This window comes from Tamandua tetradactyla, chromosome 4, assembly GCF_023851605.1.
Source record: "Tamandua tetradactyla isolate mTamTet1 chromosome 4, mTamTet1.pri, whole genome shotgun sequence".
Taxonomy (NCBI): Eukaryota; Metazoa; Chordata; class Mammalia; order Pilosa; family Myrmecophagidae; genus Tamandua; species Tamandua tetradactyla.
The window spans coordinates 166,046,386-166,073,164 of record NC_135330.1 but is presented as its reverse complement, the minus strand read 5'-3'; the positions used below and the strand labels follow the sequence as shown (position 1 = coordinate 166,073,164).

The window sequence follows — 26,779 nt, the reverse complement described above, 5'->3', positions numbered from 1 at the left end:
ATAAACACCTTTTGAGTTGTACATCAGTCAGGGTTCTTGCTCCTGTCTGAAATCCATGGGGTAGGCCAGCTGTCTGGAAACTCAGGCAGGAGTTGATGTTATAGTCATGAGACAGAATTTGTTCTCAGCGAAATCCCTTGTGGTCTTGTAACTGATTGGAAAATGAGGCCCACCCACATTATCAGGGGTAATATGCTTTACTTGAAGTCAATTGATTGTAGATGTTAACCACACATTACAAAATACCTGAATTAGTGTTTGATTAAAAAAACTGAATACTATAGCTCAGCCAAGCTGACACATAAAATTGTCCATCAAAAGTTGTAAACCCAAAAATCTTATTTGTACAAAGACTTTTTTTCCTGTCAGTATCTTAACAGAAGAAATTGAGTAGTAGTTAGCCAGAAAAGTGATTTGAATGTTGTTGGGAGAATTTGTATCTAAAAGCGTTGGATTTAAGGATATGGCTACTCCCTTAAAAATATGATTGAATACCCACAGATGCCAGGCACAAGAATATAGCAGAGAAGTTCCTAGCCTACAGCCTTACAGACTATTGGAAGAGATAGATAATGAAGAGACATGTGGATAGATAATATCACTTAAAAATAAGTTCTGGGGGTGCTTTTGTGGATAGATCTGTGACATTTACACAAAGAGCTAATTAAAGTGAGGAAATGAGCTTGTGGTTATCTGGGGGAAGACCATTCAAGGTGGAGGGAATAGCAGATGCAAAGGCCTCAAAGAGCAAAGAAGCCAATGTGACTGCAACACAGTAGATGAGGGGAGAATGACTTTTTTCTGGGGCCCGAACTGCAGCTGGAGCCCAGGTTACACAGGGCTTTAAGGGACTTCGGATTTCATCAATTTAATGGAAAGCTATTGGAGGCTTTTGAGCAAGGGAGTGATGTACTGTGAGGTGAGTTACCTTTTGAAAGGGTCATCCTGTCTGCTGGAGTAGGGAGTGACAAAAGTATAAGTTACTGTAAACTATTCAGTGGTCCACGTGAGACATGATGGTGCTTTAAACCAGGGCAGTCTGGAAGTGCTGAAAAGTGCCCGGATTTAGGATATATTTTAAAGGCAGAGCACATAGGGCTTAGGGGTAGATTGGATATGGCAGTGAGAGAGGAATTAAGCTAGATTTCAAGATGTTTGATCTGATCAACTGAATGAATAATACTATCCTCTGAGAATGGGTGCACTGGGAAGCAGCCAACTGAAGGGGGATTAAGAACTTGTTCATGGACATGTTAAATTTGAGCTGTCATTTATATATCGGCGTAGAGATGTCAAGTAGGCAACTGAATACATGAGTCTAGAGTTCAGAGGAGAAATTGGGGATGGAGATACACATTGAGGAAGGTTCAGCATCCAGTAAATGTTTATGGTCAATGGATTGAATGAAATCATCTAGGTTCTGGTAGATGGACCAGCAAGTACAAAGGCCCTGAGGTCAGAACATGTTTGGTGTGATCTTGAAGAGTAAGGCATCCTTGTGGGTGGGAGGAGAGGTAGAGCAGACTTTCAGGGACTGAGCCTAAATGGACTCAGCAATAAGAGCCTCAGGAGGAGAAGGAAGATCCAGGAAAGGAGACAAAGAAGGGAAGGGGTGGCCGGGGAGGAAAGAGATAAGCTGAAGCCACATAAAGAAAGCCTTTCAAAAGGATGATTAAGAGCAGTTTATAAATTCATTCTGCCCTCAGTTAACTCTGTTGATGGAAGAAGTGCATGCTATTAGATTCCCAATGTTTATACCAAGTCTGTTCACATAATCAATATTCGTTTATTTGTTTATTTCAGAGGTTAAAAGTGGCTGTCCACAGGCGTTTCTGTCCTGAGGATGTGTTTTCTGTTTTGTTTGATCTGCAGTGTTTAAAATATTTTAATTGGTTACTAAGGTTCAGAAATTGGGAAACTTCACATCAACATTTGGATCCTCGGTTCTTTTTACCCCCCATCCCCCCCACCCCCGCCCCGGGTTCCCATGTTGCCAGAAAACAGCTGCCATGAGTAGAGGGGCTACGTGTTCTTCAGTTAGTTTGTTGTAGTCTCCAGGATTTCCTCTGTAGCTCTAAGCAAGTCTCTCATTCATATTTCCTGCCTGGCTCTTACATTTTTGAGTTTGCACCTTTTGTAAAACTGATGAGGGGATAAATGAATGAATGAATGAACACATAAACAAATATTTACTGGTGTGGAACCTGGAACCCCGAAATATGAAATGACTAAGGTTACCTGCAACAAAGAATCCTTTTAATTCTTTGCTTCCTATTATGTAATTACATTAAAAATCTCTAAAATATAAATAAAAGTTTGAGTGAAAAAATCAGGTTACTGACAAAATTATAGTCCTTTTTTCAATTTCAGAAAAAGATAAAAATATTAAATAAATCCTTTAACGTGGTACAATTGTTTTTTCCTTAAGCTCTGATGAGAAACGGTTTAGTAAGAACTATACACTAAACTAACAAAACTTAGCTTCACTGCCAAAAGCAAAGTAATAACAAACTGATTATTAAAGAACATCATTGAAATTAAAATAGATATTTTGCCCTATTAGTTTCTAGGTAAAAATAAGTTTTGTCAGTTTCTCCATGAATTATCTTTTCCTATTCTTGAATAGGAACTGTTGTAATCATAGAATGCCAGTTTATCATCATTCCTTTTTCAACTCAGCATCAAAGAGTCTCTGGAATTTTTAAGCCACTTTCTTTTGCCAGCTCTGCTGATGACTGGTGGCTATTCATAGCATTATGTAGAGATGGATTCTGAAATCTAATTTGCGCTCATTAAATAAGACTACGGCGGTTGGTTTCTGATGTTTTCTATGTTTACAGATTATCTTGTCTAACTTTTCAATTTAAACTGGACCAGAATACAGGCATCTTGCCGGTAGAAGCTGTGTTCCCAGGAAAGTGGTATCACAATACCAGATGTGTTCTATCCCTCAGTTAGATAATTAGGTGGATGCCTAACTCCTTGAGAATCCTCATTCATTTGCTCATAAAGGCAATTAAATGGATTCAAACTGCTCTTCTCTTGCCCTGAAAGCTAACTATCTCCTTACCTAGCATAGAATGTCTTACCTGTAGGATTTGGTGCTAATCTCGGCCATAGGGAAATTTGTGAAATATCTGAAAATGACCCTCTGATCTACTTGTGCCCACACTAATGTTTCAGACTTCTTCTGAAATCAGGGTTTCTTAAAAATGCAGTCAATAGTTTGTTTTTGTGGCCAACAGGAAACCCTTGACATCTTGATAGGGCAGTAGTGCATAAGTATGAGCCCTTCTCAGGGTAGAGTCCATAGTTTTGTTTTGGTTAATTCTTTAAGATCAAACTAAGGCATTGTGCCACAAGAACCAGGGTGAAGGTTACCATGGGCCATTCAGACGGACATGTTTAATAGGCAGGTGGAGTCATAGAGTTGGCAAGGAAGAGACACACACCAGGTTTGGGATTGACACAGAGGTGGAAACTGAATCCTGAATGCAGATAAACTCTCAGAGGTGATCACTGAACTTGAAATAGAAAAGGCCAATGCTGCGTCTTAGAAAGTACCCATGATTAGGGAGCAAGAGGAGGAAGAAGTGGAATCGGAGATAAAATAGGAAGGTGAGAGTGGCAGGGTAACTAGATAAATAGCATAGGGGGAATACAGCAGGAGAGAATTCCAAGGAGAGGCTGATCAGACTAGTGAAATGAACCAGAATTGTTAAAGACGATGATGAACAGTGACGCAAAAAATCTTGGGGGTCTAGAGGCCATTGATAATCATCAGTTAATCCATTTGATAAAAGTTGTGGGGATTCCTTTGATAACCGTCTGAGTATTATTACTGAATTTCTACCAGGTACCCCATGCTAGGTGCTGGGGTACAAGGATGTATAAGACACAATGAGTATTCCTTGGAAACTTGTAGTAGAAATTCACACTAGGGCATGAATTTACAAGAGTAAATTCTTATATAGATGTCTGAATAGGGTCAAGGAGGGCATGATCGGGGAAGTGATTATTTCTTACTGGGACAACAGAAGCTGGAAGCTAAGAAGGTGGACCTCTTTAAGAGGAAGCACAACAGGTGGGGTTCAAGAACCCTTAAAGCATGAAGCTCTCCTAAGCTCCATTAACTCCTAAAGCTGATTTGTACATTGTAGAATCATGTGGGCTCACACACATACCAAGGCCTTGGATAAAAACCATTTTTGTTACTGAGATCTTGTAAGTGATGGTATAATATGTGTATATAGATAAAAACAAAAGTAAATACAACATGTGCCTTGTTTTCTCTTGTAGTTTCTATTTTTAAAAAATATTTAACTTTCTAGTACCTAAACAGGTTTATTTCTGGGACTTCTATTTTAGAATGTTTTTATTTTTCATTTTTGCCCTTCAATATGCTAAGCGTGTTAAACCTGAATATTACTAAGCTATTAGGAATTTTAGAATTAACTACATCAATGATTTATTCTGTAAGAGGAATTAGGAGGAGACAATGGATAGTATTAGCTTTGGGGTTCCTTTACCTGGGGTCAAGACCCTTTTCTACTATTAGCACATTTGAGTGACTTAGGGTTTTGAACGTGTATGTACATCTGTTAGACTAATGTAATCATATGCACCTTGCAGAGTTGTTGGAGCAAACAGATTATTCAGGAAAAATGCCTGGTATGTAGTAGGCTGTATACTGTCACAATGATTGCTATCAACAATTTTTAAATTGTCTATTATATTTCAGAGGAGGCCAAAAGTATGCTTGTAATTTAGGAAGCACTGAAGCAATTTCTGCAAAGAATTAGCCCCTATTTAAGAGTCCAGGAACAATTCAAAAACACAAGTAAAGGTCAAGGCAATTACATATTCTGGTACATTTTATGATACGTTTTTAAGAACTGTCCAAAACGCCCACATTATCTACCACTTTCAACTGTGAAATTATAATCCACATTTATGAAGACTAAAATTTTATGTGCCATCAGCCAAATTATAACCAACATCTCGTAGACAAATGAGCATGAACTATTTTTTCTTTACATCTTTCAAATTTAGAAAGAATGGGGAAGCTTTAAAAAGCAGTTTCCCATTGTCAATTACAGTTTAAATATCCTCCAGAGAAAATCAAATGATTTACTTGTCAAAGTTTCCACGTTGGATTATACTTCCAGAGTTACCTGTCGCTCATAATTTCCACACACAGCTCCCTGATTTTGAAATCTATTAGGATATTGAGAACAACAGCCACAGCACATAGCTGCACAGGTTGTGTACAGACAACCTGTTGTGTAGACAACAATGAGGAAGTCACCCCGGGGTGTGCAGTGTGCGCCCTGTACAACTTATGTGGCAGACCTAAGAGGCTTGAATGCTTTCCTGATGAGCACACTCTATCGTTTTACACACATTTATTGTGCATCTAATGTGTGAACGACACTGCTCTAGACACCGGGATGCAACAATGGACAAAACAGACAAAAACTCTATCCACACGGAATTTACATTCTAGCGAGGTAGAGGAGGGAGACAGCTGATGCACAAAACACCAGGGAGAACAGTAAGGAGGAGATGGGGTACTGGCGATGAGGTGGGGAGAAAAGCTTCTACCTTAGAGAAGGTGGGTAGAAAAGCTTCACTAATAAATTAGCATTCTTAAGCAGAAGGCTGACGAGCAAAGAGGAAGAGCAAAAACCCATGGCAGAAACCTACTTGGTTTATCCAGGGGACAGCAAGGAAGGGGTGTGACTGGAAAAGCTTGGATGAAAGGACAGTGCTAGAAACGACAGCAGATGACAGGGGCAGGAAGCAGATCTCACAGGGCCCAGACAAGCATCCTAAGGATCCGTCATTACTGAGGGTGAGATGCGAACCCCCTGGAAGGTCTTGAGCCCAGGAGTACATCTGATTTAGGTGTGAAAAGGACCACTCTGTCTTTGAATTACTTCTTGTTGTGAAGGAGTATGTAAATTCCACAAATGTTTTCCCAAATACTCCAGAACTGCTTTTTTTTTTTTTTACCAAACTCAAAAATATAATTTTAAAAATAGTTTTCTTTTTTAAGCTGATTACATTCAAATGTTTAAGCTAATACATTAATTGCTTGGTGAAAATAGTGAATAATGAAACCTCAAGTCTTAATAAGCAATGTAGTTAATTAATTTATTCCTTCTTGAATGGCTCCAATTTGTACAACAGTGATAATTCCTATCAGTTACAGGGAAAAGAAGCTGGAAAGAAAAATCTCAAACATCTCAGTTGTAAGGAGGAATATTTAGTGGATTATCGAGGTGTCCAAAATAGGGTAACTTAGTTTTGGCCTCTGTTACAGGAGAGTTAGTTGTTATGAAACAATTTGCTTTTTGTCAAGTTAACCTTGTAGAATAAGTTAATCTTGTAGAATATAGTGTTCTAGAAGGTAATCTTGCCTTCCTGAAATATTTTGTAAATGTCCATTGTTTGTGATAATACTGTAACAACAAAATCACAGATGCTTGCCTGCCCAATGGCCTCACATAAACTGCAGCAAGGCCTCAGTTGTGAGTAATGCACAAAGGTCACTGTAAGAACTCTCTATACTTTCTGAAACATCTTTTATTGAAGTATTCGTATACGTACAACTCTTTCCAAAGAACTTAGTAACTCTCTTTCTAAACACCCTCAATTTGTGTAGTATGTACATATCGAAAGCTTATGCATGTATACAAATAACATAAAAAAAGGATGCTGCCTTAGGCTCACAACTGTCTTTTCTCTATACTAAGAAGCCAACAAGAATTCCTTTCACACTTACAAATACAAATAAATAACCCACACTGTATACAGAAAATAATTTGTTATAAATAAAAGCAACCAAAATAGTGTCTGCTCCAGACCTGATTTCTTTTAATATCAGGACAAATTTGCATGACTAAGATAAAAGCAGTAGCTCTTCAGAGGTGGGATGCCTTGCCTTTAAAGGTGATCGTCAAAATCAATAGATCAATTATGATAATTTACCTTATTATGAAGGGAAAGAAATGTATATTGTTAGCCTCTAATACATGTGGCCTGTTCAAGCATCTGGCAGGTCTTAAGGCATTTAATACTTGGAGAAACGTATGAAGTGGGAATTATTATATGATTTTATATGTGAGGAAACTGAGGGCATGGCAGTTAAAATAATATGTCGCACTTAGCAGGTGTCTCAGCCAGGACCCATTAAGCCAGGTCTGTCTGATTTCCTGGCCTGTTCTCTCCACTAATGCATGCTAGTTTTACTGGGCAACACTAAATATACAAAATATATAAAAATGTATTTTTAATATATATTTTTATTTTATATATAAAATATGTAAAAATTATATTTATATATAATATAAATGAAATAAAAGAAACAGTTTCATTATCATCATCATCATTTTTCTCTTTAGTTACTGTTTTTTGATGGTTTTTATTTGCCAGGCCCTGCTTTAGGAGCATTACTACTTGTAATCCTTGCACCAGCGCCCGCCCTACTGTGCACGATGGTTACTTTAACCACTTCACTGGTGACAATCGTCATTTTACTGATGAGGGCACAAAGCTAAGAAGTTATAAATAACTTACTCAAGGCTAGGAAGTTGGTAGACCCAGGTCTGTCTGACTTCAGCGCCTGTGAGCTCTATTCACATTCTTTGTAGTCTGACAATTTTAAAATATATAACAGCATACTCAAATTTTACATTTCAAAAAGCAAACTGATAACTTGAGGCCTTATGTAGTAGGTAAACACTTGAAAATTATTCTTCCAAACATTCCTGAAAGTGATTTTTTTAAAGCTTCCTTTTTATTTCAATGCTGTTAAATAGTCTCATGGCTTTATTCATATTTTATACCTTAACATACTTGCTGTTGGTCCTTTGTGGACCAGATCAAACAATTTTGGTCTTGGTGAATAAACAGTGATATACTGAATTATAATCTGGGAGTTGTCCTATTGATATTAAGGAAACAATTATCCTTCATAGTTTGGGAATATTTTCTCTATATTTTCCTAATTAGTTTAAAGAATATAAAGTTTTAAGAAAATTGCTAAAATGGTGACACTTAACATTAAATATCAAACCAATGAAGACTTGGGTTAATGAAATGATGAGGGGATGACCTGGAAAATTAAATTCTCATCTTTGACCTGTTTCCATATCTTGAAGCTCTTATGTTCTAGTTTTTAATCTACATTTATTTTAAAAGTGAATGTTTCCACTGGTGATAATCATAGAGGCAAATATATATTTGCTTAGTTTTTTAACTAAAAGCAAAATAAAATAGTAATATGTAAATATGCTTATACAGTTATAATTTCTATGAATTTTTCACTTATTTACCTATTCTTTTTTAAAACAAAATGATTTATAATCTTGAAGTTCAAGTCTAGTCTAATAAACCTATTATAATAAAAAAGGAATAAAATAAGGGTAGTTAAATATAACAGATCTAATTTTTCAAATTTTAACTTTTAAAGGACTTCTATCAGGCTATAAATGTATTCTTCTGCTTTTAGTGATTTTTTTTCCTTTAAGATATACTAAAAGTAATATTTGAAGTCTTATACTTATAAGAATTTGATCTATAAGACATAATTTTTGACTCAACAGATTTGAAAATTTCCCAGAGGTATATTCATTCCTTTCAACACCCAAGAACAGACTAAAGTCACTGTCATGTAAACTCACAACACTATGATTTCCCAAATCAATATCAAGAATATGGATCATTTTGTTTCTCTTTTGGCAAAGTTATTTATATAAAGTCTTGCAAAGACATAAAAATAAACTCTTTTTAGCTATATATTTCACTTATCTCTATTGAAAACAATATCATTATCACCTTAGGAATGTCCTTGATAATCTGATATCGTTCGATTCATTGCACGATAATCGTAGGGCTAAGTAAGCCCCAAAGAATTATTCATGATCCCACAATCACCCCAATTCCTTCAACTAGATCTTTCATTATAATCCCCATCTCATCAACTGATTCCAACTTCAATATCCAACTCAGGTGCCACAGACTCGAAAACATTCTTGAAACTGTGAACTGGAAACCAACTCTCTCCTCTGGACCCCTGTAGAAGTCTCTCTACCCTCTTTTAAGGCACTTTTCCCTTTTTATCTTACAGCTGATGTGCTATACCTTTCCTACCAGACGGCAGAGAATGTTAATAACTTACACATAGTAGGTTCTCAAGGAGTGTTGAGTGTGTACTTAATTTCTGTTAGCCACGACAAATTTTCAAAGAGAATTAAAAACCTATTAAGATGTATTTTAGGAAGCCCTTGGTCAAGAAAGAAACCACAAGAGTAGAAAATTCTTTAAGAGATGAGTCACATAAAAGTGACATATTCAATTTCTTCACCTTTATATAACCTCCAGAAGATCAAATGTTAATAAAATATTTATCTTCAGTTGTCACAAGGCAGACTTTGATTTAAAACTCTTGGGTACATGAATGTCATGCCAGATCAGAAATACACTATCATGTATTTTTTATTTCAACATGGCTAAGTAAAAAATTTATATATACCTGATATGAAAAAATTGGAATGCAATTCTCCCAATAGTCACTACAAACAAGAAGACAGAATCTAACCACAATTGCCAAACTTCTGTAAAAGTACACCGAAAACCACTCTGCTTAAAAGTCCGACATGGCATTGAAATGACACACAAAATGCATTCTCTTACCTTTAGGGAATCAAAGCAGGCAATCACTCTTCCATTTTCAACCTGGCAACTTTTTGGGGGGTGAGCAAATTTGCATTCCTCATCAGAGCGTGAGCAAGTGCCTCTCTGAAATTGTCTGCACACTTCTAACGTCAGCCATTTTGTATCTCTGACGGGGGCAATGTTCAAAGCCATGGTGTAAAAGTGAGTTGGATTTTGTTAGTTTCTGTTAAATGATGTTATCAATCCAAGTTCCAAAATTATTGTTGTGAAAAATCCCACATGTAACTCTTCAGGGAAGTGATAAATTGCTTTATGAAGCCCAATCCACAAAACAGAATGAGAAGAGAATTTATCGGCATATGCAGTCACTCATCAATCAATATGCCCCACTTGAAGGCTGTGGGCCGCGATAAAAGCATGCTCAGTGTCATCTCTGGATATAAACGTCCAAGTCTCTTGACTGTTTTGCAGACAACTGTTTTTAATAAAGTGACTTCAAGAGCATGGCACTCCTTGGGAGAATATTTAGTTCTGATGCTTATAGTTATTGACAATGCTGGAAAATAAGCCACTCAGATGTTCATAGTTAGGCAAGATTTTTTTTTCCTTCCACCCTTTAAGTTCTGAAATCAGGCAATTGGCAAAGTCAGACAAGTGAGGTATCTTCATCCACTCATAAGGTCAGGGGACCATGTATTTGACCAACCAAACCAAACCAAACCAAACCAAGGGAGCGTCCCAGCTGCAGTTTCCAGTAGAATTGACCTCACAAGGCACTTTTATATCGTCAACCTATAAAACATAAATAAAATATCAGTTTACAACCAAATTCAATGGACTCAGCACTTTAGAAACATTATCGCCCTTATCCAAAATTCACAAAAGTTCAGTTTATAGAACTTTGAGAATACTGAGGAAAGTTATGCATTAAAAAATAAAAGGAATACACAAACGAAAAAGTTATGCATTAAAAATAAAAGGAATACACAAATGAAACTGTACTGCAGAAATAATCTAGGCAGCAGTCCAAAAGTTAGGAATGACTCAAACAAATGAGTGTGGCACATTAATGGGGCATTCTGAAACAATTCAATCTGATGTGCTTAATCGCCAAAACAGTGTATTAGAGCTGTGGTTTACGATGAATTTCACATTTAGGCCATTGATTTTATTGTTGGAAATGCTCTAAACAATTATTTGGGATCTATCTCTCCTATATAGGTAATGAGATTGTCATTTTGGATGAAATGTGGTGTGCTTATTCTCTACATCTTTTCTAGTTGTCAGAGATTTAGGCTTAGAGAGGGAGTGGTAGAAGGTCCTCTGATATTTATAGTCTCAGATCCCGCAATACTTCCTCTCTATTGTTCTGACTTGTTAAATGTTACTTTTCTATCTCTAGACTGTAAGCACTATGAGGACAAGGACAAATGTTTTTATTTTTCATTTCTGTATCACTAATGGCAATGATCAGGTCCTCAGAAATAGGTATTGAACAAACGTACTGACTGGTTATTGACTGAATCACTGACTAAATGAGGGAATGCAAGGTAGTGGAGCTTCAGTGTAGTTTACTTTTTAACTTGAGTTACAATCTATAAAAGCTTTGCGTATGAAATGCCGGAGCAAAAATCTCCAGCTTTTTTGTCTACAACAAAAATATTAGAAAATTCAGATTCCTTAAGTAAACATATTTAGTTTCTTTTAATTTTTTCAAGGATAGCAAATTTTTAGAGCATTAAAAATTGTAACATCATTGGGTCAAGTATCATTAACAGACTAAATACCTGAAGTTCGTGATTTTCATAACAGACTAAATACCTGAAGTTTGTGATTTTCATAAATCGTGTTTGTCACAAGCTACCTTAGCTACTTGCTTAGCCTTGATGTCCTTCTAAAAAACGTCTAAGAATTTGATGAAGAGTGGAAGCACATTATCTAAATCAGTATGCACCAAATAAGTCCCGAGAGCAATAATTCAGAAGTTTACAAGAGTTCCCTGAAAAAGTAGTTCCCACAATCAATTAAGTTTTGTTAACTCCAGGTTAAACCAAGTCAAACAGGCTTCTTTGCAATAAGGCCATTCTCGGCCCTGAGTGTGCTGTGCCTTAGGAGTCTAATAGGGGGAAGAGATGCAATGGCACCTTTCAAGTTTATCTGATCACGGAACAGTTCTTCAGCAGGACATCTCTAGGGACTGATGGGAAATACTACTTCATCCCAATCATTCTTTTCCTTGTTAGTAAAATTGTTTGTATGAGTTATCATTGTATGCACATTTAAAAAAACTGGCAAACTTGAAAGCTATAACACCTATCTAACTTCAATTATAAAATATTTGAGGGAGACAGACAGGCTCCTGCTTGTCTGTTTGACAACCTTGTGTTCACAGCAACTAAAATCAACTAGCTTAAGTAAGGAGTCCAAAAAGATGAGTTCAATAACTGAATTTACTGTGGTTCAGATTTCATAGACCAGCCTAGACTTGCACCCTCATTACCTGAATCCCCACTTCTAACCCCAGTAGAGAACAAAGGATGAGGGAAACAAGAGCCAAAGAAGCATTTCTATCAACATATTCAGTGGAGATGAGGCAGTAATAATAATGAGATTTAAAATTGTGAATTGAACATACTTAGTTCACATTTGTAAAACTATTTGATAGGCTCCCTGACTCCTATCGGCCAGGCCCTGAGCCAGACTACGGGATAGCAAGGGTAAGGTAGAAGAAGCCCATGCTCAGAGGCCATACAGCCTCTCCCAAGGCTTCAAATGTAGAAGAAGAAGCAGGGAACATGCATTTATGCAGAGATCTCATAGGCATAATAACTACGGCATTGCAGAGAACCACGCACAAACAAAGCTTTCAACTCAGTCCAGAGAATGGTGCATGCTTTGGCTTCTACTTTTACATAAAAAGAAATATTTTTCCTGGGAGACACAGATTCTCACTTTTAGTTAATATGAAATCCAACTAGAATTCAGATGGTCAGACTCTATCAAGACAAACATACTCTTAAAAGTTAGAGTAGTCAAGCTTTCTGACCATCAGAGTCATGTGTGAGTTGAGGACATGCCAGAACAAAAGGAGTGCAAACTCTAAAAACATATTGCCATCACGACCTTTTATTAATCTACTCTTTTGTCTGTTTCCATCTTAAAAGTTGTACAGCTACTATTAGGAGAGGCTCTGCCTCCCTTTGACCATCCCAACCTCCATCTTCATGTGGGGTGCAGGCAGCCAACTGTGGGGACCAGGAAGAGGGAGCAGATGGGTGGTGCAGGCTAGGTTGAACTACCACAGGAGATGAGCAATGATGAGCAGTAAGAGAGGATAAGGATGGAGAAGACTAAATGCTTATATTAAGAGACAGAACTAAAATATGCTGACACATCTAATTAATCATATTAGATCCACTGGACTGCAGGTTCCTCAGAGCAGGGGTTAGGTGTTAAAACTGCACTTTAGGAGCCACGAAAGCACTTGAAGTGTGCTAGTATAATTGAGTAATACTTAAAAAATTTTTATTAAGTTTTAACTAATTTAAATTTAACTTAAAAACTGATCTTCAATTCCATTATTAGAAAACTTTTCAGTAGGGCTAGAATAATTTGGGTCTGTGAATCTACCTTTTCAGTTGCAAATTTTATGAACACTAAATACAGATGATTATTTTCAATGAAAATTTAGCATCCAAATTGAGATGTGCTGGAAGTATAAACTACATGCTGATTTCGGGGTTGAAGCGGTTCTTTTTAGTTTATTGGGTTAAATAGTACTATTACTAAAATTAATTTCACCTGCTTCTTTTTACCACTAGAACATTTAGAATTATGTATGTGGCTCACATAACATTTCTATTGGATGCTGTCTTAAGGGCTTTCGCATTTCTTCTATTAGCCAACACATAATTTTATGGAATGATGGAAAGTATCTTCTCCTAAGAGTGAGCTCCTAGCACTCCTTTTACCGACATTCTTAGTGATGTGACCTTGGAAAAGTCACTTCATTTTCCTGAGATGCAGTTTCTTCATCTGTAAATTGATAATCATTCCTGACTACTTCACTACTGCCACAAAGGACAAATTATGAAAGTGTTTTGTAGAAGTAAAGTGCTATTCAAATGCGAGGTGATAAGAGGAGTCACTTTAAAAATGTTCATTGAATACATCCACTTCCAGGCTTTCCCTCTCGCTGCAGTTCTATATTGACCACAGGGATTGGGCCTAGGTTGGATCTGCTACAGACGCAGACTCTGAGAGCACAGAGATGCCTGAGAGATCGAAAAGGGCTGACTGCACACGGCATTTGGGGCCACCTATCTGGAGCAATCCTGATTTCTCAGACCACTTTTTTTTTTTTTCGCATCCAAGCAGAACCCAGAGAGGTTTCACGAATAAAATCCTGTGGAATCACTACAAAGGCCTGGAGCCTGCTTTCTTCCTCCCCGCTGCTGCCAACCCCGACGAATGCGAGCAGCGTCAGGGCCCTCGCAGCCGCACGGGGTCTGAGGAGTGACAGGGTACTCCGGCTGCAGTGCCTGGAAGCCAGCTTCGCTCAAGGGCCCGGCTCAAACGCAGCCCCGGTTTCCACTCCCCATTGCCCACGTGCGAGCCTGGAGGAAGAGGGAGGGGCATCTGTTAAAAAATGCATCTGTCTGCAGAGGGCACCTTTTTCTAATACTGAGAGGTCCCCTACGTGCCTGAAAGGACCTAATGACATGCAAGGCCCGGGATACCTTTCCCAGAAGTTTTGGGACTACGAGCCGGAAGCAGGTTTCTTGCTCACATTATTTTCCTGTTTTCTCTGTTTAAGTCTCTCTCAATGCTTTGTTAGGACTGTCATTTTCCTTTTTTATTAATTTTTTTCACTTGTGTTTCAGTTTTATTTCTGAGGTCTCAAACTATTCCAGAAGTGCTCAAAGTGCAGACTCTAGACAAAATTTTGAAGTGGCTGCCGTGGTTATTTTTTTTTGGCTTCTCATTTCTTCTTTGCTGTCCCCTTTTCCTTGCCTTCCTCCATTATTCAGAAACCTCCTGTTCTCTCCCCCACCCTGCCTTCTAAGCCCCCTCACAGTAGAGAACATGATTTTGGTCTTCAAAGTTCAGCTGAGTCACCCTGCTTGGCAAACCTTCACTGACCCTGCATTGTGCAGCAGTGCTCTTTCCTTTGTCTTCCTCAGCCCTCTTTTAATCATGTCGTTTATAATCCATCTTTTAACACTATCTGGTATTATTTTTTAAATAGATATCATTATTCCTTAATGCACAAGAACTATAATTATTGATTTATCTGATTGCCTCCCACCGGGAGAAGCTCCTACAGGGCAAAGACTTGTCTCTTATTTTTTAATCCCCATAGTTCAGCTCAATGCCAAGCATGCAGAACATGCTCCACAAATGTTTGTTGAATGAACTCTTGACCTTACCCCTCAAATATGTGTATTTTAAAAGGGACTAAAATCTAAGCCCCAAAGAAGGAATTTCAGTATTCTCCTGTGGGAAAATTCCAGCAGGTAGCCATAGTGTGCCCTGCTGCTACCTATGGAGGGTGGTGGTGGGGGTGGGCAGCTGCCCCGGGGATGGTCTATTTGAACTTCAAAACCCATACGTCTTGGTCCACTGCCTTTCAGTATGCAGTACCTGGACCAGCAGCAGCCGCATCCTCTGGAGGCAAGTAGAGAAGCAAGTCCTCAGGCCCCACCCAAGCCACACAGAATCAGACACTCTGCGGTTGGGTCCCAGCAATTTGTGTTGCAATAAGCCCTTCAGGTGATTCCGATGCATCCTCAAGTTTGAGAACCACTCTAATAATCATATTTTGCTGACCCCCCATATGCCAGGCATCTTGCTAGCTACTGAGAGAACAGGGATGTCTCCCCTGAGTTGCCTGCAGGGTTCAGTGATTCCCATAGAAGCAATTTCAGGAGGGCTGGTCTGTGGCTTCTCCCAGTGGCTGCGTTTAAGATCAATAAAAAACAAAACTAAACTGAACAAAAAGCACCTGAGAGATCTGAATAAGGTAAGGCTTCATACTACAAGAAGGAAAAAATAGACTAATAGCCCTGTAACTTTTAGTCAGGCTGAAGCAGGCCTTTGGAGGATGGAGGGGTAAGGCTATACTTCTGGCACGCTCATCTGAAAGAAGAATGTCTTAGAGGGAGCTGTGGTCCTTGGTACCCTGTGGCACAGCATCTCTGCCCTCAGTCCCTCCCTGTGGTCCTCTTTACTGAAGTGGCACCTTTGCAGAATCCCATGCTTCTGCAGGCAGCTTGCAGTATAACAAATATCCAGGTTCACTGTTTGGCTCATCTTTTAAGGAAAGGCAAGCTTGAGGTTTGAAGATAAAGAAGTGAGGTTCTGTAGTATTTTCTGAAATACCCGAGGACTTATCTTCAACTCTACAAGATAATCCCAAGCTATTTTTAGGGTCTTTATTTAGATGGTACTTCAGTTTTCAAAATATGTTTAAAAGTCTCCTAAGGGTTGGATTTTCAAAAAGCTGTGACTGTTGACTATATAAAAGAAAAAGAATTTTGCTGCTCATATTATTTTGCATCTGCTCAATTATGAAGCAGGGCAAGTTTGGAAAGACAGGTCTTCCACTCCATCCATTCCATTACCTCCGACAAGTCCAGGCTGTGTACCCCAGGTGTCCCCACCTTGCCAGAGCTTGTAGTTGTTTTGTACATTTTTGAAGGGAAACCATCAATCATGTCCGATCTTGGCACTAAGACTGATCAAAATTTAATACCGCCTTAAGGAAAATAGTTCTGCAGCACACAGCATCTCTAGTTACTTTCGGTCATCTCTGGTATTTAAGCTGTCTGCCAGACATGGCCTCCTAGGGAGCTGATTAAAGGATCCTTGCAAAACAAACTATTTCTGAGTCAGACAGTCAAGGACTCATTATTCATTAAGTAATTTATAGGATGCCTTTAATTTTATTTTGCATAAATCTAATTACAATAAGGAAACGGGTGTCTCCTTAAGCTTCTTATTTTTAATTTTTAAATTCTTAATACATCTACTTTTAAAAATAGAAATGTTTTTCTTTGGGAGTGGCTTGCTGTTTGAGTATCCCCACCTCTGTTGCTGGAGCCCTATTCAACGTCACTCTCAATGCCCTGTCTCATTTGATCAATGGCTTGGCTGCATCCCCAGCCCATCAGATGCAGACTCCTCCACTGGAGAGGACCTGGGAGGAGTGTGCTGCCTGAAGTACTAGGGCTGAGAGCCACTCGACCCCCAGGAGTGAGGTTTCCTACTGTCCTATAATCACAGCCACTGAGGACGGGCTTTCTAACTGGGCCTTCCCACGGGAAGCGAAATGGACCAAGAAAAAAGTGCAGAAGCGAGAGAGGTCCTGTTGCAAAAATAAATACAGATTTATTTCTCAGATTGGCTTTTCTGAAGAAAAAAATAGTGAAGAGAGCAGCAAAAGTGATTGACTTTCAACATATTTTTCTTTCTAGACACCTTAAAATTGGTTCCTTTTAAGATCATCTGTGTACATGTATACACACACACAAATACAAGGGAGGGTCAGAAATCTTTTATCCACAAAAAGTTGTAATTTTTTCCAAAGTCAATGAAACGCAAGTAAATTAAGTAGAAAGGCCCCTTCTGTGAATTTGGGGACAAGCTACGAAATGGCTTCTAGAATGGTAGTTAAACAAACCTTTGATAGATCGTCTTCTAAAATTCATTCCAAACACTCACTGAACCATTCTAAGGGGAAGAAACACAGCGGGCAATGATGTCTTCACTTCACATGGCGCTTTGTTCTTTCGAACATACTAAATACATTTCAGTAGGGAAGATAAAACTCAGGCAAACCAAGGTCACAAGAGACTCAGATAAGCCACTGTTTTATGGTTTTTATGATAAAGGTAATAAAAGGAGACATTCCCAATTAAATTTTTTCTTATGTATCTTCTATCCTAAAGTGCACGTGAAAATTCATAAAACCAGGGGCTCATATTAACATGTGAAAATTTCCAATCCATTGTCACAGCAGTTTCCAGGAATGGGCAGAGAAAAAAAAATTCCATCTTTAATCAACGGGGGGAGGGTGGGTGCGGGTGTGGGTAGGGCTTTCTAAATATATTCTTGACACTACATCCAGATATAATATATTCGACACATGTTTGTATTCAAATTATGCTTTTTCACTGTGTCTGTGTTTTCTATCCAAATATTTATAATTCTGTTAGGAGCTTCTCTTGTTAAAGTAATAGCAATTATATCAGATACCATGTAAGATTAACATAGCACTTTCCAGTTTCCTGGATGAACAGGACCCAGGGGCTGCAGCCAGGCACAAGTATAATGAAGCTGCAGGCTGAAATCTAGCCCTGAATGCCCAGAGAAGTCATTGTTAGAATTTCCACTTCTTTTCCCAGCCACAGACTCTGATTGTCAAGGCTGCTTTTCAGCTCACCTTTTTCCTTTTCTCCCTCTTTAATGACACCATTCTAAGAGCCATTTCATCTGTCTGTACATCCACAAATGCCAATACCCCTTTCCATAACAAAAATCTGTAATATAACTTCTGTTATCATCAAGTGAAATGTAATGTAGCCAGAGCTATAAGCAGGACAACAAAGAAAATTAATTTACTACCTAACTAATGAGTATTTTTAAATGTTAGTGATTAAGCACATTTCCTCAGAAGACAGAGTGAAGTGGTCAGATGCTGACATTTAGATACGGCATCATCATGAATGTGACAGGCCCAAATAGAGACCGATAAAAGTGTGTTTTCAAAATGCTGAACAATTCCTGATGGAGTTCCTAACAAATCAAAGAACCGTCTTTCCTCAAATTACATGGTTGTTGTATTCAGGGAAAATTCAGTGTACATTAAGATTTTCAGAAGAAAACTCAACAACCACCTGCTTTGTATAAATATGGAAAACAGAGTTAGGATCTTGGCTCAGGTAACTATGAACAGACATTTTATAATGTGACTGTCACAGCAGGACATTCAAAAATCATGTGCAATTAAGGCCAATTCTTCACCATGAAGGGGTCATATCCACTGGAAGATCTGCAATATCCTTTTCTCCTGATCATTTGTTCTCTAATCTTTTGGACGACAGAAAAAAAAGTGCCCTTTTAAATTTTCAAACTGCTCCTTAGGAGACGGTATAGTTCCCACTGAGAACTAGCAGTACAGCCGACATTGGGGATCACCAAAGTGATCTAGAGGAGACCCAAGTGGAGGAAGTTGTGCCAGCATTACTTCAGATGCATTAGAATTGGAAGAGCTCATCGTGGTGAAATGGATAAAGGTTATAGCAATGGTCCAGGAGAAAAGGAATAATTCCAGACAAAAATTATGTTGCAGTGATGGGAAGGAAAGGAGGAAGGCAGGACACCAGGAACTAGTAGCCAGTTGGAAATGGGGGCATAGAAGTCACGGCCATAGTTACATAGTTGGCACTCAAGTTTACAGAAAGGACAACAGAAACCACAGAATGGTTAAAAGAAAGAGAGCAAGCGAGAGAATGAGCCTGACATATTTAATCTACATTTGTACGTCTATCCTAGATAAGAAGAGAGAAGGATGAAAACAAGGTCAAGGAAAGTTCATTTAGTTATTTAATAGTAACAGAAAGAAGAGGACCCACCCAAGCCACCAAAAAAAAATAATGAGAGTTAGAAGATCCTCAGAAAAATGAGACTTCAAAAGTGCCAGAAGACAAGGTTCAGAGTTTTCAAGATGGAGGGGGTGGCCAAAACTGTCCAGTGCCACAAGAAGATTAAGGGTCATGTTGTCAAACAAGTGGTTCCTAGATGTCACAGGAAGTCCCTGCTGACTTTCAAAGTGGCAGTTTCTATAGCACATTGCTGTGGGGGTGGGAAGGGAAGGGGAGCTGGGGAAAGGAGGCCTTCAGTGCCTGGAGCTCTTAGGAGTACCTGGTGCTGTAAAAATGCCATGTTAGCAGCAAGGAAAGTTTGTAAGTCTCTTTGTCTTGAAATCAGATCTGCATTTATCTTGTGTGATCTTGGGGGCATAACCCTTTGTTAAGCTTGGGTTTCCTCCCAGAACGGCAAGGGTGTACTATGTAAAACACCTCAGAGAGTACCTGCTTACCCCATCATACTAATCTCCTTTTCCCTTATTTTTTGAATGGAAGGAGAGAAACAGGACACGAGCCTGCAAAAAATGGCAGGATCAAAGTGTGGGGAGAGAGCTATAATTGGCAAAAAGAGGCTCCTAAAGAACAGAGAAGGAAAAGATCAGCAGCTCAGCTGGAGGGTCAGCCGTGGTAAGAAGACATGACTCAGACACATGGGAGGTGAGGGCTGCAGCCTGGCTTCACCTTAGAGAGCAGGAGAATGAAATGGGGGGTCCTTTTCCATGTATTCCCCTCAGAGAGGCAATGATGGGGCTGGGGCCTCAAAGCTTAGAACATCCATAGCGGGCCATAACAGGAAAGCACAGGATCTAAAGGAAGGGCATTCCAAGAGGCTCAGGAGAGGCAGCCTCCATGAAATAGCAAACATTTCTTTGTGATAAATGATTCTGCTTTGGTTGCTTTCTCCAGCTACCCTTGGCAAGCTAAGAACAGAAACAGAGACGCTCACCACCAATTTCAAAAGTCAAGACCTTGGAGATGGGACAATTTAAAGTAAAATAAAGGTCAGATATATAACAGGAGTATATATATATGTGTGTGTGTGTGTGTGTGTGTGTGTGTGTGTGTATAAATATATGGAAGCTACTGAATTTGAGGAGGTGGGTGATAGGTTGTTTTCTCTTTGGCCAAACTGTATCAGTTATTTTATTATTGTTTCCGAATGCATCTTCAAGTCTCCTGATAGGTCATGTGTGCATGCGTGTGTGTGAGTGCACATGCCAAGTAGCCTGTGCTGAGGACGGTCAGAAGTGGGCCTGACTGGTCTCCTCCACCTGAATCAATCATGGCGTGGTGGTTGGGAGGCTGTTTGTACAAATCCAGGCACGTGATGATGAAGGTGGTAGTCGTCCAGCTGGTGAGAAGTGGCTCGATTGTGGATTCTTCTGAAAGGTCAGCACATACTAATCACACGTGCTCTGCAAATGAGTGAAGAGCCTGCAGCTTCCCTTATATCAAAATGAGCACCTGGGTAGAGGTTGCAACAAGAAGGGTACCCATATCTCAATAAGAAGCAAAGGGCCAGTGCTGGACAGTGTTAGGAGAAGCCAAGGCATAAAGTAGACAGATCTCTGGGATGAAGGTACTAACCATGGGGTCAACGTCTTTAATGGCAAGAAAGGGCCCAGGTACTAGCTTAGGACAACCATTTACTGAGAACCATTTGAGATAATGTTTTCTAAGAGAAAGGCAATGCAGGTTGATAGAGATCAAAGATCTTTTGCCTGATGGCCTGTGTTAATCCACAAAGTAGGAAGCTAGCATATCTGTGGATAGTGAATGTGGAGGGATTTGAAGGGCTGGAACCCAGTTATTTGGCTGCCCCACCTAAAACCTCTCCCATTTAGTTTCAGGACTTTAAAATACACAAGACACTGTCAACTTCCAATATGTATCCTTCCTCTCTCTCCTTCATTATCTATCCCTCCTTTCTTTCTTCTCCTTCTCTCACTCTCACATTCTCTCTTTAACAACCCACATCTGCTCCATTAGCAAATGCCATTGACTTGACCTTCCAGAGAGATCCAGAATCGGGCCACTTCTCACCAGCTGCACTACAGCCACCCTTATTACGTGCTTGGATTTGCACAAATAGCCTAACCAGCCTCCGGTATACCTGAGATTCTACCTTTCCTCCCCTGCAGTCCAGTCTCAAATCATCCTGAGGGATCCTCTGAAAGTGTAAATGAGATCATGTCACTTCTCTGCCAGGGAACTTCCGATGGCTCCCCAGAGTGTGAAAGCGATGAGCCCTGCGATGTCTACACGGACCTCCCCAGTCACCCCATCCCCGCACTCACTCCCCTCTGGCCACCTTGGCCTTTGACTCCTCCTTGAACAGCAAAACACAGCCCTGCCTCAGAACTCTGATCTCACTGTTCCTCGGCTGGGAATGCGCCTCTTCCAAATACTGACATGGCTCAGATGCTGTCCTATGGGAGGCCTTTCCTGGAGTAATTCTACATCAGCCCCTCTGGCCCACCCAGGCTTATCGTGCTTTACTTCCCTCCAAAGTCCTTATCATCTGACACTGGTATTTACTTATTTATTTCTTCCTTCAACCAGACTATATTGTCCATGAGGGCAGCATCCATCTGTATCCCTGACATCTAGAGCAACATCTAACCTTAGAATATAGTAATTGAGCAATAAATATTTGCTGAATGAGTAGGTAGATGCATGGAAAAATAAATGAATGAGTACGCTACACTGCTCACAGTTTGGACCAGACTTTGTGATTGGTTATGCGCCATCTTCGTGATGAAATATTTGAAATATTTCCCAACAGTGATTGTGTTTGCTATAATTTCAGTTCTCTGGAACTCTGGTTATTTCATAACTTCAAAGTGTAGGGGGTGTGACAATCGCTAAGGCCACTTCTGTCCTTAAAGTTCTGTGATTGTACCGTGGTTGACAAGGCTGATTTGAGGAGAAATGTATTTTTAGGACCTCTTCTGAAAATCTTATCAGCTCAGCTGAGTCTGGCCTAGATTTGTTAGCAGTTCTTTTAAGCTATGGGATCTAAAAGGAGCATCTGTATTGGGGGAGGGGTATATCTGCAGAGCCCAAAGTACTCCTGCTCCAGAGTTCAGATCCCTGGGGGCAGCAGAGAAAGGGGTTCAGGTGGGCTGAAGAGATGACAACGCAGCACTCAGCAGCTGGGAAAGAGCAGGGTAGAGAGGGCTGACGCGGTAGAGGATGAATGCTTAAGCTCCACATTGGGGAACCAATCCTTTCAAGTTGACACCTCCTTTTTTTTTCATTTTTCTCTTCTCATTCCAACATGGCATATGGAATGTGACTATGAACCAAGTCTCATCAGCACTCTCCAAACCAATCTTCATGGTGTGGTGATGGCAGCTACCGTGGCATCACACCTAGAGGAAGTTCTCAAAATTTCTGAATAGGAGCATTGGTAGATGCTGAAGGCTTCCAGTGAAAAAGGCTGATGAAAGTCTGATTTGGATGTGAATACGTTCCTCAGTAAGACTGGCCTCCAAGAAGCCCCATCTCTCGGCCCTCGTATTCTCAAGGAAGTAAAGACCCACTTTTTGAGTGACTTGGGACCACAACACAGAGAACTTTGGGGAGGTTAACATATCTCTGGAGGGAGACCAGAGAAGACAGGCATTCCTCTGCCCTGATCCCTTGGTGGTGATCACAGCCAGATCCCTTTCTTCCTGGGATATGTAATCCATCTGTTGGGTACAGCCCAGAGGGGTTCTTCTGGGAAGAACTTTCTAGCTCTCCAACTTCTTTCTACATCCAATCCCACCCCTTATCTTTGCAGGACACAATTGTTCTGACATGGAATTAGACATGGTTTATAGAATGGAGGTTCCAAGGGTTCAGAAGAACTCAGAAGGACACAGACACTCGCTTATTTGAACACCATGGAAAATATTTCAGTACGGTCAGACATGCAAGTGATAGTATTCTATTAATAAGCAATAAAATTAAAATTTCCCTAGAGCTCAGTCTTGAGTTCAGTAAAAACAGAACCCAGGAATTCAGGATTGGGGAGAGGACAATGTATTAAAACAGAGATTTTGTTTGTTGCATTTCACTCACCTTAAAATTTAAAAGAAAATCAAATTTCCTGCTGTATCTTTTAATCACCCTTGACAAGGAATGGCTCAAGCCAAAAGTATGAAGTAGGCTACAGGAACCAGTCTGAATCAACAATTTTTCTTATCTTTCAGGAAATTGGGCTAAGTGCTAGAAATCAAAATCAACAACAAATATGTATTCTGTTTAAACTCCAAGCTCTGAGTAATTAAACAACAACAACAAAACTACCTGGTAACAAAGTGTATATTCTATAAAAATGTGAGCCCGGTGACACGTGCATTATTAGGTAACGAGATTGCTAATCTCTGGATGCAGGTAGTGGCGGCGACATGACTTGTCAAATCAAGCTCACCCTCGCATTCCTTCCTTCCCTCCCGGAATGGCTTCTTTTGTTGCCTTGCTGCCCAGACGGGGCACTCCTCAGAGGCTAATCACCTCTCTGGCACTGCTTCCCTGCTGCCACCAGTTGTCATTATTTCTAAGCAACGTCACCCGGTGCTGTGTCACCATAGCAACCACGGGCCACTACTTTGAGGAGTGTGACAGAGAAACTGGGGGGGGGGGGGGGGGGGGGGGAGAGGAAAAAATAACAGTCACGGGCCGCACTGCACCTTGTCCCAAGCTACACCTGAGGTGGCAAATGTGCTTCTTCCCATTTTATAGAAGAGGAAACAGAAGGCCAGAGCAGGCCAGTGATCTCCTTCTTTCTGTTAATGAAGAAGCAAATGATAAAAGCTGATGGCCACACCCTGCACCTGGCACCATGCTCCACTGCTTACATGGAGTTCACTGGCTCAGTTCAACAAAAAAGACTGAAAAAGAAAGAAACTAAACAACCAAGAAACCTTAGGATATCTTTAAATGTACTAAATGCTGCTCTCATAGCTACAGAGTGCACATATTTTCTCAAATAAATAACTCTTATTTAAATATAAGTAAGCTTGCTCTCCCTGGTTCACTGACTTGTAGACTTAGTTCATTTCCCCTCTACCAAATTGCATTACTTTAAAAAACATATCCATTTTTTTCCTTAAGTGTTTTTTTTTTAAGGAATGCTGCTGAGTTGGAAAATTAATAAGCTGGGAGAACCTGTGATACCATTCTCACGACAAGCTCTCAAGTTACTTGTTTATCATTTTCCAAAATGAATTTATCATCTGAGTTCCCAGGTGCATGCATCAATTGCTCTTCTAATGCTTCTTTTTCTTCAAACTGGCCTGACCTCCCTCTCTAAGAAAGCCCATAAGTTTGAACCAAACAAAACCTGACATGATAAAATAAAAACTTAAAAAAAAAAGAAAGTCTGAATAATGCCCTTTCTGGTAAGCAGATTACCACCTGGCTACCTACTTACACTCTTTGCATATTCCAATAACCAAACTGTTTTTATCATTAACACTATGTTGAAAAAGAAACTTGACCATGCAGTCAATACTTCTATTGACTGAAAGTATTATTTTGCTAGTATGGTCTTTTTTTAACTATGATGAAATGCCAAATAATTCTTATGATTACAATAAAACTCTATGTACAGACATAAATGGCTTTTGTGCTTATTGAAATGAGTCTCCTTGACAATGATCAACATGCCTTATTTGGGATTTAACAAAAAGTAGGCCTCTAAATGAGAAATGGATTGCTTACTTAAACCCACACTTCTAAGAAGCAAGACAGACACTTTATACAAGCAGGTGCCCTTGGGCAAGTAATTAAATTTGCCATCTCAGTTGCCTTATCTATTATAGGTCATTGTTGAGACCTACTGAGTCCTCTGTTTTTAGGGTTCCTCTTTGGTGAAAAATATATAGGGTTTGTGAATGAACCTGGAAGACAGATCAGAACATTTTTGTTCCTGGAGTCCCTACTGAGCCATGGCAGGAAGAATAACCCTGAGGATGGAAAATTTGTCCAGGACCACTCTGATAACTTCTGCCACACTTGGCATAGATAATACTGTCTGCACAACTTTTCCCAGTACGGATAACTCATCATCAGCAAATAGTCATTAAGTCTGGCTGTGAGTTCTTCACTGGGCTAGGTGCTATAACCCACTGCTTGGCAACCCTGCTAACAGGCTCTCCAAGGCTTCATCCAGCCTCTTGAATGGTAGTTCCAATATTTTCAAAGAAAGCTGATAATAAAGAGCCACATCCCTAGCTAGCAATTTAAAGGGTTTATTGTTATCTAGTTCAAGCAGATGCCTTGGGTTTTCCCAATGGTTACCTTCAGAAAGAAAGAACTTTGGTTACCAAAAGCCAGAAAGAACGTAGTGTCTGAATGTTCGGGTCCAAAGATAAATAATGGATGCTTCATAAATTGGCTCAGTTCTCCTCATCCCCCTACAGTTAGATGCCAGGTACTTTCTAGAAGGGAAGGGCAATAGTATTTGTTTTTCCAAAGTGGGAATATGTAAAAAGTAAAAGCCCTCTGAAATACACTTGGCTGCCCTTTGGGGGTTGCTTAATTGCCTAACTGTTTGTAAGAAAATGGGTAGGACTGGGAGTTGAAAGAACAGACGCTAAGTCATGCCGTGTGCTTTTACTCTACTGCAAAAAGAAGATGTGAGCCAAGGTGTACTCATAAAATTTGGGTCTGAGTCACTAAATATCACAGCATGTGATAGCCTCAATTTTAGTTAAAGATTTGTTGGGGTGTAAAGGAAAGTTAAATAATTAAAATGGCAAGCAATTTCAATATTTTTTTTTATATTACAGGAAGCCTGAATAATGGAATAGAAGGCATGATTTTGAAAAAACTTACATAAATCAGGAGACTTCTGTCACTGTCCTTCTAATACTCAGATGTCCAACTTTTCTCTTGCTTTTCACCTCTTTGGTGAAAAAAAACTTGAGAAATACTCAGTGTACGGGGCCCCCAGAGACCCTCTTCCTTTGAAATCCTAGGAATTGGGTTCCTTGCCTGGTAGTGAGAGGGATCTTTAGGGAAATGCCTCTGAGCCACCGGGGTGTGGTTCGTTGGTTGCAGCAGAAACACACGGCTCATTAAGGCCAAGGATTTCACCTGTATTACTAACTCTCCTCTGAGAAGAAAATATCTGCTTTCCCAGATCATTCTCATGCCTAAATCGATCATGGTTTAAACTGTGGGAAATCTAATTTACCAATTTTATTTGCTAGAAATATCAGGGCCAGCCAAGAGTACTTGGGATTCCCAAGTCACTGGAAAGTAGTATCTTTAGGGTTTCAGTTATATTTGCTCATTTTTGATGAGACTAACAATTACGTTTTAAGAAATCTATTACATTATGTATTTTTCTTTAGAATATGCACTCTGATTGAAGCTATTATTGTAATTAAAAACAAATTTGGAATTGTACATGATCTTCTGTCCCTGTGACTAGAAGAATCAAATATAGGAGA

General features: G+C 39.5%; 1 protein-coding gene across 7 annotated transcripts in view; it reads right to left on the bottom strand.

Moving 5' to 3' along the window:
* Nucleotides 1-26,779, bottom strand: part of MBNL2 (muscleblind like splicing regulator 2) — a 158,001-nt gene that overhangs the window by 91,096 nt on the left and 40,126 nt on the right. For all 7 annotated transcript variants that reach the window (XM_077158545.1, XM_077158544.1, XM_077158548.1 and 4 more), the window contains one exon: nt 9,700-10,473. In XM_077158545.1, the coding sequence (XP_077014660.1) occupies nt 9,700-9,873 (174 nt within the window). In that variant the 5' untranslated portion in view covers nt 9,874-10,473. The remainder of the gene's footprint in view (nt 1-9,699; nt 10,474-26,779) is intronic.